The sequence below is a fragment of the Acanthochromis polyacanthus genome, chromosome 1 (genome assembly GCF_021347895.1).
Source record: "Acanthochromis polyacanthus isolate Apoly-LR-REF ecotype Palm Island chromosome 1, KAUST_Apoly_ChrSc, whole genome shotgun sequence".
Lineage (NCBI taxonomy): Eukaryota > Metazoa > Chordata > Actinopteri > Pomacentridae > Acanthochromis > Acanthochromis polyacanthus.
Window position 1 is genome coordinate 39,942,065 of NC_067113.1, and position 15,745 is coordinate 39,957,809.

The 15,745-nt window shown below is 38.4% G+C and overlaps 1 protein-coding gene across 2 annotated transcripts in view; it reads left to right on the plus strand.

The window, feature by feature from the left end:
* tmcc3 (transmembrane and coiled-coil domain family 3) overlaps positions 1-13,140 on the plus strand; it is a 68,184-nt gene extending 55,044 nt beyond the window's left edge. For both annotated transcript variants that reach the window (XM_051951867.1, XM_022215325.2), the window contains exons 2-5: positions 4,579-4,743; positions 6,406-7,184; positions 9,340-9,475; positions 10,444-13,140. In XM_051951867.1, the coding sequence (XP_051807827.1) occupies positions 4,579-4,743; positions 6,406-7,184; positions 9,340-9,475; positions 10,444-10,746 (1,383 nt within the window). In that variant the 3' untranslated portion in view covers positions 10,747-13,140. The remainder of the gene's footprint in view (positions 1-4,578; positions 4,744-6,405; positions 7,185-9,339; positions 9,476-10,443) is intronic.
* Positions 13,141-15,745: the final 2,605 nt, after the last annotated feature.

Genomic DNA, 15,745 nt, shown 5'->3' on the forward strand with positions numbered 1-15,745 from the left:
TATTAAAGTGTCATCTCTTCTTCTGGTGCAAGAGAACGAATAAAGGCATAACAACCCGCCTTCGGGGTTTGTCAGCAGTTTGCTCGTGTGTGCGTGTGCGCTCTGCTGCCGTGGCAACTAGACTTACCTCATGCTAATACTTTAGCTTGCCTTACATAATGCTCTGCTTCTGTGTGGCTTTTCAGAACGAGTGCTGCTGCTTGTTTGGAGCCCCGTGCTCTTTACTGCTGCACTAACTGACCGTTATGGGGTCTGAGGGCAGATTTACTGCCCCATCAGCTGCCTCTTCTCCTGTTTCCCTTCACTGTAAACACAAGAATCCTCTCCAGTCCTCTATTTTAGTTTTTTTTAGCTGTCTGCTGTTATTTTCTCCCACTGCTGCCAGGATGGTGGGTGTGCTCACTCAGAGACAAGACAGAGAAGATAAAGGAAGCTGGATTTGTTGGAGGGCACACACACACACACACACACACACACACACACATACACACACACACACACACACACACACACACACACACACACACACACACACACACACACACACACACCTGCTGTTTTCTATCTCTGACTCAGGATTGTGCAGCAGGTTTTTTTTGTTGTTGTTTTGCCTGTAAGCCTCAACAGACTGCAGTGTCTAAGTGTGTCTGCAGGATGTGTGTTTGTGCAGCATCACTGGCTTTTCTGTCAGCATAATCCCATTCAGAAGTGTTTTCAGATCCCTCTCTGGTGCTGAATGAGGCTTTTACTGGATTGAAACGCTCTATGTTTGTGCCGCCGCTGTGGCTTTTTGTTGGTCTGTCGGTCCCCCGCTCTGCTCCAGACTGAAATATCACCATGACACGATTACAGAGATGTGCTGAGATGATGTTCTGTGAGTTAAAGTCGAAGTCGGCTTTACTGCCAGTTCTTCAGTATGTACGTGACATACCGAGAATCCAAATTACGGTTCTCTGGAAAAAAAATGCCCCTCTCAAAACAAGAAAAAGAAAATTATTTCAAGGAACTTTTACCGTGAAATAAGTGAAAAAAATCTGCCAATAGAAGAAGTGAAAAATGTCTTGGTAAGATTTCTTGAAATAAGATGTGATAATTAGAATATTAAGATCTCAAAATTAGCTAATTTAGCCAATTTTTTTTTACCAGGATTGACAAGATTAGGTGTCTTAAAATAAGCCAGATATGCTGAAAAAATAAGGAAGTTTTTTACTCAAAAATATTTTTTTGCTTTCATGTAACCTCCTAATTTGAGATGCTTTAACCCTCCTGTTGTCCTCATTTACAGCACCAAAAAATATTGTTTTCTTGGCTGGAAAAAATCCAAAAATTTAGCAAGAAAATTCTCCAAATTTCTGAAATTTAGCAAAAACCTTCAGAAAGAAATTTCCAATAATTCCTTAAAAGTTTCCCTTAAAACTTTTTTTTAAAAAATCCCCCAAATTTGGCAAAAAATTTTTGTAAATATTTTCAAAAAATGACTAAAAATCTTCCAAAAAAATCCTAAAAATATTTAAAGTGATCACATAAATATCAGTAAAACTTCCTAATATTTTCTTGAAAAACATTCACATTAAAATCAGCCAAAATCCTGCAAAATTTGCTGGATTTCGGTTGATTTCTTTTGTGAAACATTTTTAACTTTTCACTAAAAAAATGTTCAAAAATTTCCCAAAAATGTTGAAAATGTGGACATCAGAAGTTTCACTGTGAAAATATTTATTTATCACATTTTCAAACATTAAAACAATCTGACCCACAGGACGACACGAGGGTTAAACTTATTTTGAGTTTTCTTGTAAAATTCAACTCAAAACAAGATCATTTAAAGATTGTTTGACTTAACAAGATATTTAAGATGCATTGTGTTAAATCAAGTCCCTCCATGTTGCTGAAATGTGTCTTGTTAAGTGAATTTACCTTCAATCAAGTGGGATGAGACACTTCGACTAAAAATGTTTGAGTTTTTGCAGTGCACTCTGTTTGTGCAGCAGCAGACATTAAATAAACACTGAGACGCTTCTGAGATAAGAGTAAAAATGTATAAATGTAATGTTCAAAATAAGATCTAAAAAGGCAAAAGCTGCATAAATCGAGAACTTAATTATTAAATGAATAGTGGCAGATTAATAATGGTTATTTTAGCTGCATTTCAGCGTTTTCCATTGAACAGGAATCTCTGGGAGGAAATCATTGCTGCTGTGGTTGTTTTCCTGCACGTTTGTAGAGCTGTTTGCGTTTTCAGTCCCTGTAGGATTTACAGATGTTCATGACGACATCACCGTAGTGTCACAAACAGGCGATGAACTGAACAGCTGATCACGCTGCAAACAGGCCAAATTCATTCAGTTTATTGTTTAAAAACTGTTGTGATAGTTTGACATTGGCTTTTTGTACTTCTATACATCTATATTCTGCAAAATATCTGAATATTTGTGTCTCCTCCTGCTGGAGAAAAGCTGCCAGAATGAGGCGTTTTACAATTTCCTGTTGAATCCGAGCTTCAGCTGCAGTTTTCAGTATTTTTAAAGGTTTTAAAGCCTGAATAATCCCAGTACAACGTCTCAGCGTGTTGGTAAAGCCTCCACTAGAGTCTCAATCCTGGATGTTTTTGAAATTATACCACATGGAGCTGACGTGAAAACAAAAATAATCAGTTATTTGAATCAGTCATTTTTCATCTAGATCAGAGGTGTCCAACATGAGGCCCGTGGGCCCAAAGTGGTCCTCCAGAGGGTCCAATCAAAGTGTAAAAATCACAGAGAAGACGTTAACTGCAGATTGTAAATTAGTAAAACTATAAATTTAAAATCATTTCTAGACCATGACAAGTTGTTCTGATCATAAAGTGAAATGCTAGATTGTTCTTTTGTCATTTTGTGTCTCATTTTTGTAACATTTTAATCAGTTTTTGCTGTTTTTTGTTTGAATTTTGTCATTTGTTTCTTGGTTTTGTGTTTCCTTTTTGTTTCTCTGGGGGTTTGTGTCTTATTTTTTGTCATTTTTTATTTTGCTTTATTCGTCGTTTTGTTTTTTTTGTCTCACTTGTGGTGTTTGTCCATTTTTTGTTGCTTTGTAACTTTTTTGTCAAATTTTTTGTTTCATGTTGTTTATATAATTTTTTTTCATTTTCTTTCCCGCTTTTGTCGATTTGTGTCTCATTTTTGTAATATTTTGTGCGCATTTTTGTTGGTTTTTTTTGTCATTTTTTGTCTGATTTCTTTCGCTTGTCTTTGGTTTTTTGTCATTTTGTTTCTCCTTTTTGTCCTTTTGTGTTTCATTTTTGTCTTGCTTGTGTTTTTTGTCTTTTTTTGTCATTTTGTTTTTTTGCTTTATTCGTTGTTACTTTTTTGTACTTTTTTGTAACATTGTAATGTTCTGATGTTTTTATTGTGACCTGGTGAGGGACTGCAGATGGAAATTAGCTTAAAGCTAACTCTGGTACAATGTATCAAATGGAAACATTTATGTATAATATTGGACATTGTCCCTTTTTAAATACACTGATAATAATAATAATAATATTAATAATAATAATAGTTTTGTGTGTCGGTTTGTTTTTTTCTCACTTTTGTTCTTTGTCAAATTTTTTGTCTCTTTCTTTGTTTTGTTTCATGTCGTTTTTCTCATTTTTTGTCATTTTCTTTCCCACTTTTGTCAATGTGTCTCATTTTTGTAATATTTTGTGCACGTTTTTGTTGTTTTGTCATTTTTTGTCTGATTTCTGTCGTTTGTCTTTGGTTTTTTGTCATTTTGTTTCTCGTTTTTGTCCTTTTTGTGTTTCATTTTTGTCTTGCTTGTGTTTTTGTCTTATTTTTGTCTTTTTGTTTTTTGCTTTATTCGTTGTTTTGCGTGTCGCTTTGTGTTTATTTTCTCTCGCTTTTGTTCTTTGTCAGATTTTTTGTCTCTTTCGTGTTCTGCTTCATGTTGCTTGTCTCCTTTTTTGTTGTTTTGTGTCCCGCTTTTGTCGTTTTGCGACTTATTTTGGTCATTTTGTGTCTCATTTTTGTATTATTTTGTCTTGTGTTTGTTGTTTTTTTAAAGTAAAACACTACATCATTCAGTCCCAGGTGACTAAATGTTGTGTTCCTTTGTAGACAAGTTGTAATGAGGAAATGATAAACTGAGGCTGAATGTCGTTGAAATTAAACTTATTTTTTCTTCACGACTTTTTTGCACTAAAACAAAGGAAAAATGTGGAGTTGTGGGTATTTCCAGGTTATTATTTTACTGGTGCGGTCCACTGGAGATCTGAATTAAGATGAGTCTGATCTAGAATCTGTGTAAATACTCCAAACAGTCGTTGGTTCCAGGTTCCTCAGTAGGAGGTTTTCCTGTTTTTCTTAATTACACCCCCTGTCAAAAGTTTTGAGACGACTTCTAATTTATTTGAATGAGAAAGTGTCTCAAAACTTTTGACAGGGGGTGTACATGTCATTCTAAAGTGAACATTTTGGTGTTTCCGAGGTCACTTTATTCTGTTATTTTGACATTCTGTTTTTCTGTTAAAGACATAATAAAGGTATTAGTCAGTAATGAGTCGTTAGTTGTGTGCTTAATGTGGCATCGTTGTGTCTGCAGGCGGAGCGTAACGCCTGTGATGTGCTCAGCATCCCGGTGCCGATGCGTCGAGGCGGCTCCGAGTCCAACCTGGACGTGGTGGACAGCGTCGGACACGACGGCGTGGGTCTGGACTTCACCAAGGGGGCGCTGGGTATCGACACCCTGCAGCAGAAGATCCTCAAGGTGAGAGGAAGCAGCACTGGAAAAAATGCCCCTCTCAAAACAAGAAAAAAATAACTTATTTCAAGGAACTTTTACCTTGAAATAAGCCTCATGCCTCCTGTTGTCCTCATTTACGGCACCAAAAAATATTTTGCCTTGTCTGACAAAAATCCAAAAATTCAGCAAAAAATTCCTCAAATATATAAAAATTTGCAAAATCTTCAGGAAGAAAATTCCTTAAAAGTTTCCCTTTTATTTAAAAAAAAAAATCACCAAATTTGGAAAGAAATAAAAATGTAATAAATACATAAATAAAATTGGAAATATTTCTATTTAAAAAATAAAAAAAAACTTCAAAAAAAATCCTAACAATATCTAAAGTGATTACACGTCTATCAGTAAAACTTTAATATTTTCTTTAAGAACATTCGGGGGAAAAAAATCAAACAAAATCCAGCGAAAATCGCTGGATTTTGTTTGATTTTTTTTCCCCCGAATGTTCTTAAAGAAATATTTTTTTAACATTTCTTTTTTTCCATCAAAAAATGTCCAAAAATGTTCCCAAAAAATGCTGAAAATGTAGAAGTGTTCACTGTGAAAATATATTTTTTCCCCCACATTTTTAAACTTTAAAACGGGTCAATTTGTCCTGCAGGACGACACGAGGTTTAAAACAAGATAATTTCAAGATTGTTTGATATTTAAGATGCGTTGCCTTAAAACAAGTCCCTCCATCTGCTGAAATGTCGCTTGTTAAGTGAATTTATCTTAAATCAAGTGAGATGAGACATTCTGACTAAAAACAAGACAAACAGACTTGGTAAGATTTTGAGTTTTTGCGGTGCTGCTGTCTCCTCGTAGATTTACTCTGTAGAATTCAAAGTGAAGTCTCTCTTTCACCGAAACGTGCAGAAAAAAATCGCTAACAAAGATCACAGTTGATTACCGCCTCCAGTCAGCAAACACTGACGGTGAAACTGTTTGGTTTTTGTTGACTTCTTCTGTTAAAGTCATGCTTTAGATCTGCACTGTGGACTTCTGATTCTGTGTTTATGTAAACACTGACCTGAGGAGAACGACTGTAAACAAACTAGAATTATGTTGACCCTCTTTGTTATTCTGCAAAACTAGTGTGAAGCTTTGATACTGATCGTTTGGTTTTGTTGTTTTCTTGTCGTTTTCTTTGTCTGACTTTTGTCGTTTGTCTCATGTTTTTGTCGTTTTAGTTGTTGTTTTTGTCATTTTGTGTTTTTTGACTCATTTTTGTCATTTTGTTTCTCGCTTTTGTCTCGTTTTTGTCGTTATTCCATTTTTTTGTTGCTTTGTAACCTGTTTTGTCAGATTTTTTTTTTGTCCCTCTTGTTTTATTTCGTGACGTCTCTCATTTTTTGTCATTTCGTTGTCATTTTGTTCGTCATGTTTGTAATATTTATTCCTGTTTTTGTTGTTTTTTTGTCTTTTTTTTGTTTGTCATTTGTCTCATGTTTTTGACATTTTCTCATTTTTGTCATTTTGTGTTTCCTTTTTGCCTCGCTTGTGTTTTTTGTCTATTTTTTGGCATTTTGTTTCTCACATTTGTCATTTTTTGTCTCGTTAGTCTAATTTATTTGTCTTATTGTCGTTGTAACATCTCCGGCTAAATTAATTAAAAGTTCTTAAAGTTTTCTATACTTTTTTCTTCAGGTGACGGAGCAGATTAAGGTGGAGCAGACGGCTCGGGACCAGAACGTGGCCGAGTACCTGAAGCTGGTGAACAACGCCGACAAGCAGCAGGTGTCCCGGATACGCCAGGTGTTCGAAAAGAAGAACCAGAAGTCTGCTCACACCATCGCTCGGCTGCAGAGGAAGCTGGAGCAGTACCACCGGCGCATGAAGGACGGCGAGAGCAACGGCAAGCACAGCGGCAAAGATGGCAGCAGCAAAGAGTCCGGGACTCACAGCAAGGAGGGCAGCCTGCGGGACGTCAGCGCCACCGGACGGCACCCGGCGCTGGACAAGGTGAAGACCATCGGACCCGGCGTGTCGCTGTCGCCGCCGTTCTTCTTCAATAAGTCGCGGGAGTTCGCCAACCTCATCAGGAACAAGTTTGGCAGCGCCGACAACATCGCCCACCTCAAGAGCTCCATGGAGACGGGGCCGGGGCTGCAGGTGGAGGCCGGGGCCAGGGGTCTGAGCGGCAGCGCCACCACGGTCGCCAAGGCCAAGTACCACAGCGACGACGAGTGCTCCACGGGGACGTCCGCCTCCGCCGACTCTAACGGGAACCCGGCGGGCGGGTCAGGGGCCGGGTCTGGGGGTCCGGGGAGGTCGGACTCCAACGGGCGTCTGGTGGAGGTGCTGGACATGGTGCGGGAGGTCAGGGAGGCGCAGTCACAGCTGGCAGAAGACATGGAGGCTCTGAACACGCAGTTCAAGAACGACTACAGCTACTTCACACAGATGATGCAAGAGGAGAGATACAGGTGAGCTCAGCAGCACAACACGTCTGTAGAAAGAAAGTTCATGAACGTCAGAATACAGGGGGTCCTCAGTTTACGGCGTTTCGTTGTTATGTCAGAACTGGTGACGTGGAACCAGACAAATATGTCCTGGTGCAATTCTGGTGCAGTTCCACTACGTTTGTTGTCTTTCTGACTTGGTTCTTCAGGTTCTTAATGGGTTTAAGTCAGGACTTTGTGGAGACCAATCTAGAACCTTCATTCTGTCCTGATGGAACCATTTCTTTACCACGTCTGATGTGTGTTTGGGTTCATTGTCTGGTTGAAACATCCAACTGTGTCCAAGATCAACCTTCTGCTGATGGTTTTAGGTTTTCCTGAAGAATGTGGAGGTAATCCTCCATTTTTCCATGTACTACATGAAAAGCTCCAGTTCCACAGAGCATGATACTGCCACCACCATGCTTGGTGGTAGGTTTGGTGTTCTTGGGGTTAAAAAAGTCCAAGATCTGCCTGAAACCAGTCCTCAAAAAGTCAAAAACCAGAACCAACATCAAACCTGAACGACTCCTAAAAAAGTCCAAGACATTGTAAAACCAGTCCTCAAAAGGTCTAAAACCAGGATCAGAATCAACCCTAGTCTAAAAATATGTTTAGAACCAGTCAGAATACATCATATATGCAGCAGACCTACTTTCTTTGTTGTCATTTTTACACATTGACTTGTTGAGACATTTTCATTTTTCCTTAGCCCTTACAAGCATTTCCAGTTTTGAATAACGCGACAAATGTCGTCCACACAGTTTTAAAGGAAAATGAATGTGACAGCCGTGAAATCACATTTACAACACCGCTACCATGCCGGAACACTGATGTACGACCTATGGAACCAGTCCTAAAAACGTCAAAACCAGCATAAAGTCGGGACCAAAACCAAACTTAAACTACTGCCCTCATCACTCTGGAACAGGGTAAATCTGGACTCATCAGACCACATGACCTTCTTCCATTGATCCACAGTCCAATCTTTATGCTAAACTGAAGCCTTTTTTTCCACTGATCAGAGGTTTTCTTAGAGCTACAGCTGTTTAGTCCCAATCCTCTGAGTTCCCTTCTCATTGTTCATGTAGAAATGTTCTTACTTTCACTATTAAACAGGTTTTCTACGATCATCTAAGAGTTTGTTCCGACCACCAGGATGATGGTTCTCCACCAGGATGACGGTTCTCCACCAGGATGATGGTTCTCCACCATCCTTCAGGTTTTAGTGATGCGCTGGACGGTTCTTTACCCGATTTTAGTCGTTTCATCTCCACAGTTGTATTCTTTGCTTGATGCAGACCAATAACTGAGACAGATTAACATCGTTTCCATGACCACAGGATATGTCCTCCAACATGGATGTTTCAGAAATGAGAAGCTCCTCACTGCATCAGCTAGGGTTGAAGAAGTTGTTACCATCACATCAGTAATTATCCCCCGCCTCCACGAAGTGGAAAAGGGGGATATAGGTTTGGCCTCCGTCCGTCCGTCTGTCCATCCGAGATGAAGAGGACAGCTTTTCTCGGAAACTATTACAGCTAGGATTACCAAATTTAGTGTGTAGCTTCACACCATGGACACCTTGATCAAGTTCGAAAATGAGACCTGTGCGATAATATTTAACAGAGTTATGGCCCTTGATCACTATTTTGGATATAGACTGATAGACATCACATGTGGCGGGGGATGCTGATGACCATGTCATCTTGTTATCCAATGGAAGGATCTTATCTATTTGCTTAGTTAAATCCAGGTGGAGGCTTTCTTTTCAGCCCGGCAGTGTGTTTCTCGCAGACACTTCAATATTCAAAAAGCATTCCTGTTCTGCTGCAGGTGCTTCAGTTTCCACAACATGACTCCACTGATGGTAAACTGTGTTTGTGGATGAGCTGTTGAACTTTAAAGAGCTTTTGACAGTTTACAGCAGGGGGCCATTATTATTATTATAGGCTTTTGTGGACTATAAATAGATATCAGAGCTCACACACACCCCCAGATTGTTGCTAAGTCAACCAAGGGCAAACGTTTTCAGCAGCGTCGTTGCAGCGCTGCATGAACTGCTGCTCTGTCAGGCGCCCACACACTCACTGGTTTGTGGCTCTGTCCTCCACCGACTCTGGATGTTTCTGTCTGTCAGGTATGAGCGGCTGGAGGACCAGCTGAACGACCTGACGGAGCTCCACCAGCACGAGACCAGCAACCTGAAGCAGGAGCTGGCCAGCATCGAGGAGAAGGTGGCCTACCAGGCCTACGAGAGGGCCAGAGACATACAGGTGATGTTTGTGTCATGTGATGCTCTTTAACCTCCTAAACAACACCGTAAACAGACTGAACAGAGCTCTAGTGTTGACACAATGTTAACCACAATCATGACAGATATTTCTTTTTTGACAATATATCAAATTTAATTGGAAAATAACAAATTGTGTCACTTTCAACTAAGTTCCCCATTACACAAACACCTCTGTTAATTCCAGATCGCATGACTTGATCCACGTTTTGTATCTCAATTTTGTTATTTTGTGTATCATTTTTGTCATTTTGTGTATTAGTTTTGCTGTTTTTGGTCTCATTTTTGTCATTTTGTCTCTTGATTTTGTCATTTTTGGACTCATTTTTGTCATTTTGTGTCTTGTTTTTGTCATTTTCTGTCTTGTTTTGTCATTTTGTGTCTCACTTTTGTCATTTTGTGTCTCGGTTTTGTCATTTTGTATTTTGGTTTTATCGTTTTCGGTCTCATTTTTGTCATTTTTGGACTCATTTTTGTCATTTTGTGTCTTGTTTTTGTCCTTTCATGTCTAAATTTTGTCATTCTGTGTCTTGTTTTTGTCATTTTGTGTCTCGTTTTTGTCCTTTCATGTCTAAATTTTGTCATTCTGTGTCTTGTTTTTGTCATTTTGTGTCTCGTTTTTGTCATTTCATGTCTCATTTTTGTCATTTTGTGTCTCTGTTTTGTCATTTTGTATCTTGGTTTTATCGTTTTCGGTCTCATTTTTGTCATTTTGCGTCTCCGTTTTGTGATTTTTGTGTCTCAATTTTGTCCTTTCATGTCTAAATTTTGTCATTTTGTGTCTTGCTTTTGTTGTTTTCTGTCTTGTTTTTGTCATTTTGTGTCTCTGTTTTGGACTGCATTTCACTAAAATGTCAGCTATGATCCACAAAGCCCCACATTTCCACACTGACCCTTTGCTCTCAGTGTTTCCCTGATATTTAATATATTTCTGTGTGTTTGTGTGTTCAGGAGGTTCTGGAGTCGTGTCAGACTCGTGTTTCTAAGCTGGAGCTGCAGCAGCAGCAGCAGCAGACGGTCCAGCTGGAGAACACCGACGCCAAAGTGCTGCTGGGGAAGTGCATCAACATCATGCTGGCCATCGTCACCGTCATCCTGGTGTGCGTTTCCACGGCGGCAAAGTTCACGGCGCCGTTGCTGCGTAGCCGCCTCCACCTGGCGCTCACCTGCGTGGGCGTGTCTCTGCTGGCGCTGCTCTGGAAGAACTGGGAACATCTGCAGTGTGCTTTGGAACGATTGCTGCTCCCACACTGAGACGGAGGACGAAAGAGACCAGGAGACTTCATCCAGACCCTGAGAACACAGGAAGGAGTTTACATGTAGCCTTACACCAGCCTGCTATCAGATCAACCCCACAGTAAAGAGGGGTACGAATGGAGAGCTTCACCCAGAATGCACCTCCACATGAGCAACGCACAGACGCGAGCTGATACGAACCAATTAGAACGTGGCACAGCGCTGAGTCACCACACCAGTAAACCATCAACCAGTTGGATTGTTCAGATTCCAGGAGACTCACAACAACACGCTGATATAAACACACACTTCCTGTTTCCTGTCAGCTGTTCTCACCTCCAGAGACCAGAACCACCACACAGTTTGCCTCCTTTTCACCAGCCGGCTGTGACAAACGCAACATCCACCTGAAGGCTGATTTGTACTGTCTGTACTCTACCGTTCTGTATTTATGGGATGTTTCTTCTTGTGTCGTTTTAACATGTCTGAACGAGCGCTTCTGTGTTTTCATGTCCGCCTGCTTGTCTGTACCGCGTGTCCAAAAGGAGTTTGACTCTTTGGGAAACGTTCTTGTCTGAATGTTAAATGTGAAGCTAGAGCCTGGAGAAGTTAGCTTAGCCTGGAGAAGTTAGCTTAGCCTGGAGACGTTAGCTTAGCCTGGAGACGTTAGCTTAGCCTGGAGACGTTAGCTTAGCCTGGAGACGTTAGCTTAGCCTGGAGACTGGAGGGAGGAGGATGATAAAATGTGCCGCTAAAGCTCACGAATGAGCAGAAAGTAGAAATCTCTGAGTCAGATGGGGTGTAGCTTCTGTTGCTTTGACCGATCACTGATTTCTTTCATTGATCCTAATGATAAAATTAATGCATGTTTATCTGGTTTACAGCTCTGACTCTATATGAAGACAGGTGAATAGAAGAGTTTTATTGTCTCCATACATGGGGGGCATGACGGAAAAATAAACAGCTGCGACTGGACGGTGCATACATATACATATATATACATACATATATATATATATATATATATATATATGCGTATATATCTTTTTTGTTTTATCTGCATTAGGATTTAGATATACACCCCTTGTCAAAAGTTTTAGGATGCTTTCTGATTTAAATGAATGAGAAAGGGTCCTAAACCTTTTGACAGGGGGTGTATATATATATAATTTTTGAGAATTTTTTGTAATTTTTTTCTATAATTAGGCTTTATTGGGTTAAATAGTGAAATTAAATTTGCATTTAAAACAAGACTATATTAAAAATGACAACATAAGCTAAATAAAAAAATAAAAACCAATAAAATAGAATAATATGGTCAGGAGATTGCACATAAGCAGCATTTGAAGCATTAAAAAACACTACATTGTGTGGTGATACAGGATATTTCCTTCATTGATTTAACCTCTCATCAAATCAAAAACAAACCCTAAAAACTCCTTTTTTTTCATTTTGCACACCGTTACACGAGTGGCTGATCAAACAAGCGTGTAAATCTGTGAGTGTTAGCGGTGCTGTTTGTGGATTTGGTTAGCAGGATTCCAATACTGAAGCTAAGCTAAGCTAACTGTCTGCTGGCTGTTGCTTAATTTTAATCAGACAAAGCTTTTCCCAAAAGGTCAAACGTACTCCTTTCCAGGAAATCTTCTGAACTGCCTCCTGTCTCGTTAAATTTGATGGTTTTGTTGGGTTTTTATGTCGTGTGAAATCTGTTCTGCTTCGCAAAGGGAAAGTTGTGGTTTGCTTCACTGTCTTCACTCAGCTTTAGCATCAAGCAGCTAGCAGCGTGAACTGTGGAGAAGGAAACTCTTAAAGGAGGAAGAGAAGCTGAGAGAGAGTTTGAAGTCAGTAAAGATTCTGACTGTGTTGAGCTGCCTTTTAAAGAGGTGACCAGAACAAATTAACTGAAGCCTTTCATGTTGTGCTGCGTTCAGGGACCATGGGAATAACAGGATTCTCACCTGTTCAAACCCATTTTAATGCAAAGAGAACTGATTACAACTTCGAATTGCTTCACCTCTGCTGTGAAATTTAAAGTCTCTGTTCAGTTAAAGTGATCTGGAACTTACCACAAGCAGTAATGTCTCTATGCTAGCGGCTGTTTTTCCCACATGACCTGAACACAGCATCCAGACTGGACCGAGGGAACTGAACCATGTAGCTCTGTGCTCCTGACCCGGATCACTGTGGGACCGATGCCTTTTAATGCAGTTTGTTTCTTCTACTGTATGGGGGGAAAAAAAGCCAAATATGGAGATTTTTAAGGTTTATTCTCGGCTCAGACTCTATTTCTGTACGTCCATGTTGTGTATTTTCAAACCTCTGTCTCATTGATGTGCTTTAGTTTCTCGTTATGGTTTTCCATAACTTTGTTTTTTCAAATGAGAAAATAAATCTGTTTTCTTTTTCTAAGAGGATTCCTTCCACTGCTGACATCTCATCCATAACACAGAACAAACTCCAGGAGGACCAGATCAAACCGCTCCGCCGGCATCACAAGGAATTCATACATAAACCGGCTGCTTTGGTGCAGAATTAATGTGTTCTTTCTAGAAACTGAAAGAAAATGTCAGTCTGATGTGACGTAGGAGTTCTGTTTGGATTCATGGCTGCTTCCCAATCAACAGTTTTTACTTTAAATGAGCCACAAAAATCACATCAACCCTGAAAAACACACTGTTGCTAAATTACATCGTTTTAATTTTCTGAAATTATTATTTTTACTATTTTTTTCTATATTTGGGTATATATACTGGGCTTTGCAAAAGTTCTGTTACACAGTTTCATGATTTTTAGAGACGTTTACATGTCAGAGTGAAAAATTCCATTAAACAAACTGAAAGTTCTACCTTATAGGCAGGTGTTCTTAATACAATTTTTTTCTCCGGTGAAGTTGTATCAAGATGGAAGTGAAAAGAGTTGAGATATCTGCTCTCCTTTGTGCTGAACATCAGCCGGATGACCGTCCACAGAGAGAGGCTAAAGAATGGTGAAGATCTTTCAGGTCTTCACCATTCTTGAAAGATCACTGAAAGATCTTCACCATTCTTGAGCCTCTCTGTGACTCTGTGGACGGTCATCCGGCTGATGTTCAGCTGCTTGGCTCTGTCAGACTTGTTGTGGCCAGCATGAAGGAGAGCAGATATCTCAACTCTTTTGACTTCCATCTTGATACAACTTCACCGGAGAAAAAATTTGTATTAATGACACCTGCCTATAAGGTAGAACTTTCAGTTTGTTCAATGGAATTTTTCACTCCGACATGTAAACGTCTCTAAAGATCATGAAACCGTGTAACAGAACTTTTGCAAAGCCCGGTATATATATATATATATATATATATATGTGCAGACAGAGAGTGTGTGTGTGTGTGTGTGTGTGTGTGTGTATATATATATACACACACACAACTATATAAAACAAGATAATATATATTATATTTTATAGACTTTTTAGATATAATTTTTGCTTATGTTCTATCTAATATATATTATATAGAACTTTTTATTTTTATACATATATATTTGACCAAAAAATAATTATGCAAATATACATAATACTTTTTTCAGTTGTATTTAATTTCTTTATTGATAATTGTTTTCTGTATTTGGGTTTATACATTTTTTTGCGTTGATTTCTTTTATTCCATTTAAATTTTTTGCTATTTTTTTCTGTATTTGGGTCTTACAGCGTTAAGTTCTCAGTACCTGTGTGGTGATAATTAACTTTTTGAAACCTAAAATTAAATTCAGTGAAGTTTTATCACACTTCATCCAGAAAGACATTTTCATTTGATGGTCTGATGGAGTGGACTTTCCAACGTTTTCTCTGTACAGCGATGGACATTTTAAATTTTCATCCACTGCTGCTGGCCTCATATTCATTATTCAGATGCTGTTTTATTCTCTTTGCCTTTCACTGTGTTTCTGTTTCTGCAGCAGCTAATCTGCCTCAGGAAGACTCAGCTCTCACCCACACACCAGGTCAGGTTCAACATCTGCATCTGATAAACACATGTTCAGGTCTGATGTCCTGCATGAAGGCTGCATGGATACAGGCCAAGAGTGCCTGTATACAGGCCGAGACGAGAGCGACACCTCGCGGTCAGATAGGAGCACTGCACGCACGTTGATTAGATAGATAGATTAAACCTTTATTAATCCCACAGCGGGGAAATTACCATTGTACAGCAGCAATAGGACAGCGAATAAAAGAGAGATTGCAGCACACAGAAAGCACACAGTGCATATATATGTAAATATGAAAATTTTCTTCAGAAGAAGAAAAGGAAAGAAACAGTATCTACAGCAAATTTTTTTGAAATTGAAATTGCATAGCGTCATTATATTTTCTATAGCCAAAAACAATTAGCAAGTATGAAGTAAATAATATATATTAGATATGTCTTGATAGAGTCAGAAGTTGACAGGTATTTTTATTGATATCATTGAATATCATAATAATGAAAAAATAAATAGCAATAATAATAATATAATAAATAATAATCATAATAACTATAATAATAAACAAAATCCTAGTCCAATAATGCTAAAAATAAATAGAAATAATAAATAATGAATAAAATAATAAATAAAACACTAACATAATACTGAAAAAAGAAATAGCAATAATAATAAATAACTAAAATAATAATACGGATGAATAAAATACTAGTATAATAGTACTGTAAAATGAAATAGTAGTAATAATAATAATAAATAACTAAAATAATACAACAAAACAATGCATTTACTTCATTAATCTCCGAGGGAAAATCAATATAATAATAATAATAATAATAATAATAATAATAATTAAAATAACATTCTAATAATAGTAAAAATAAATAGTAATGGTAATAAATAATAACTATGGTAATAATATTAATAAATAAAATAATAATCTAATAATAACAATCTAAGACATAAATACAAATAATAAATCTTTATTATATCGTCCATGTATTATTTGTATCTGACTGATTCTCCTCCTCGGCAGCAGGGGGCGCTGACGAGCA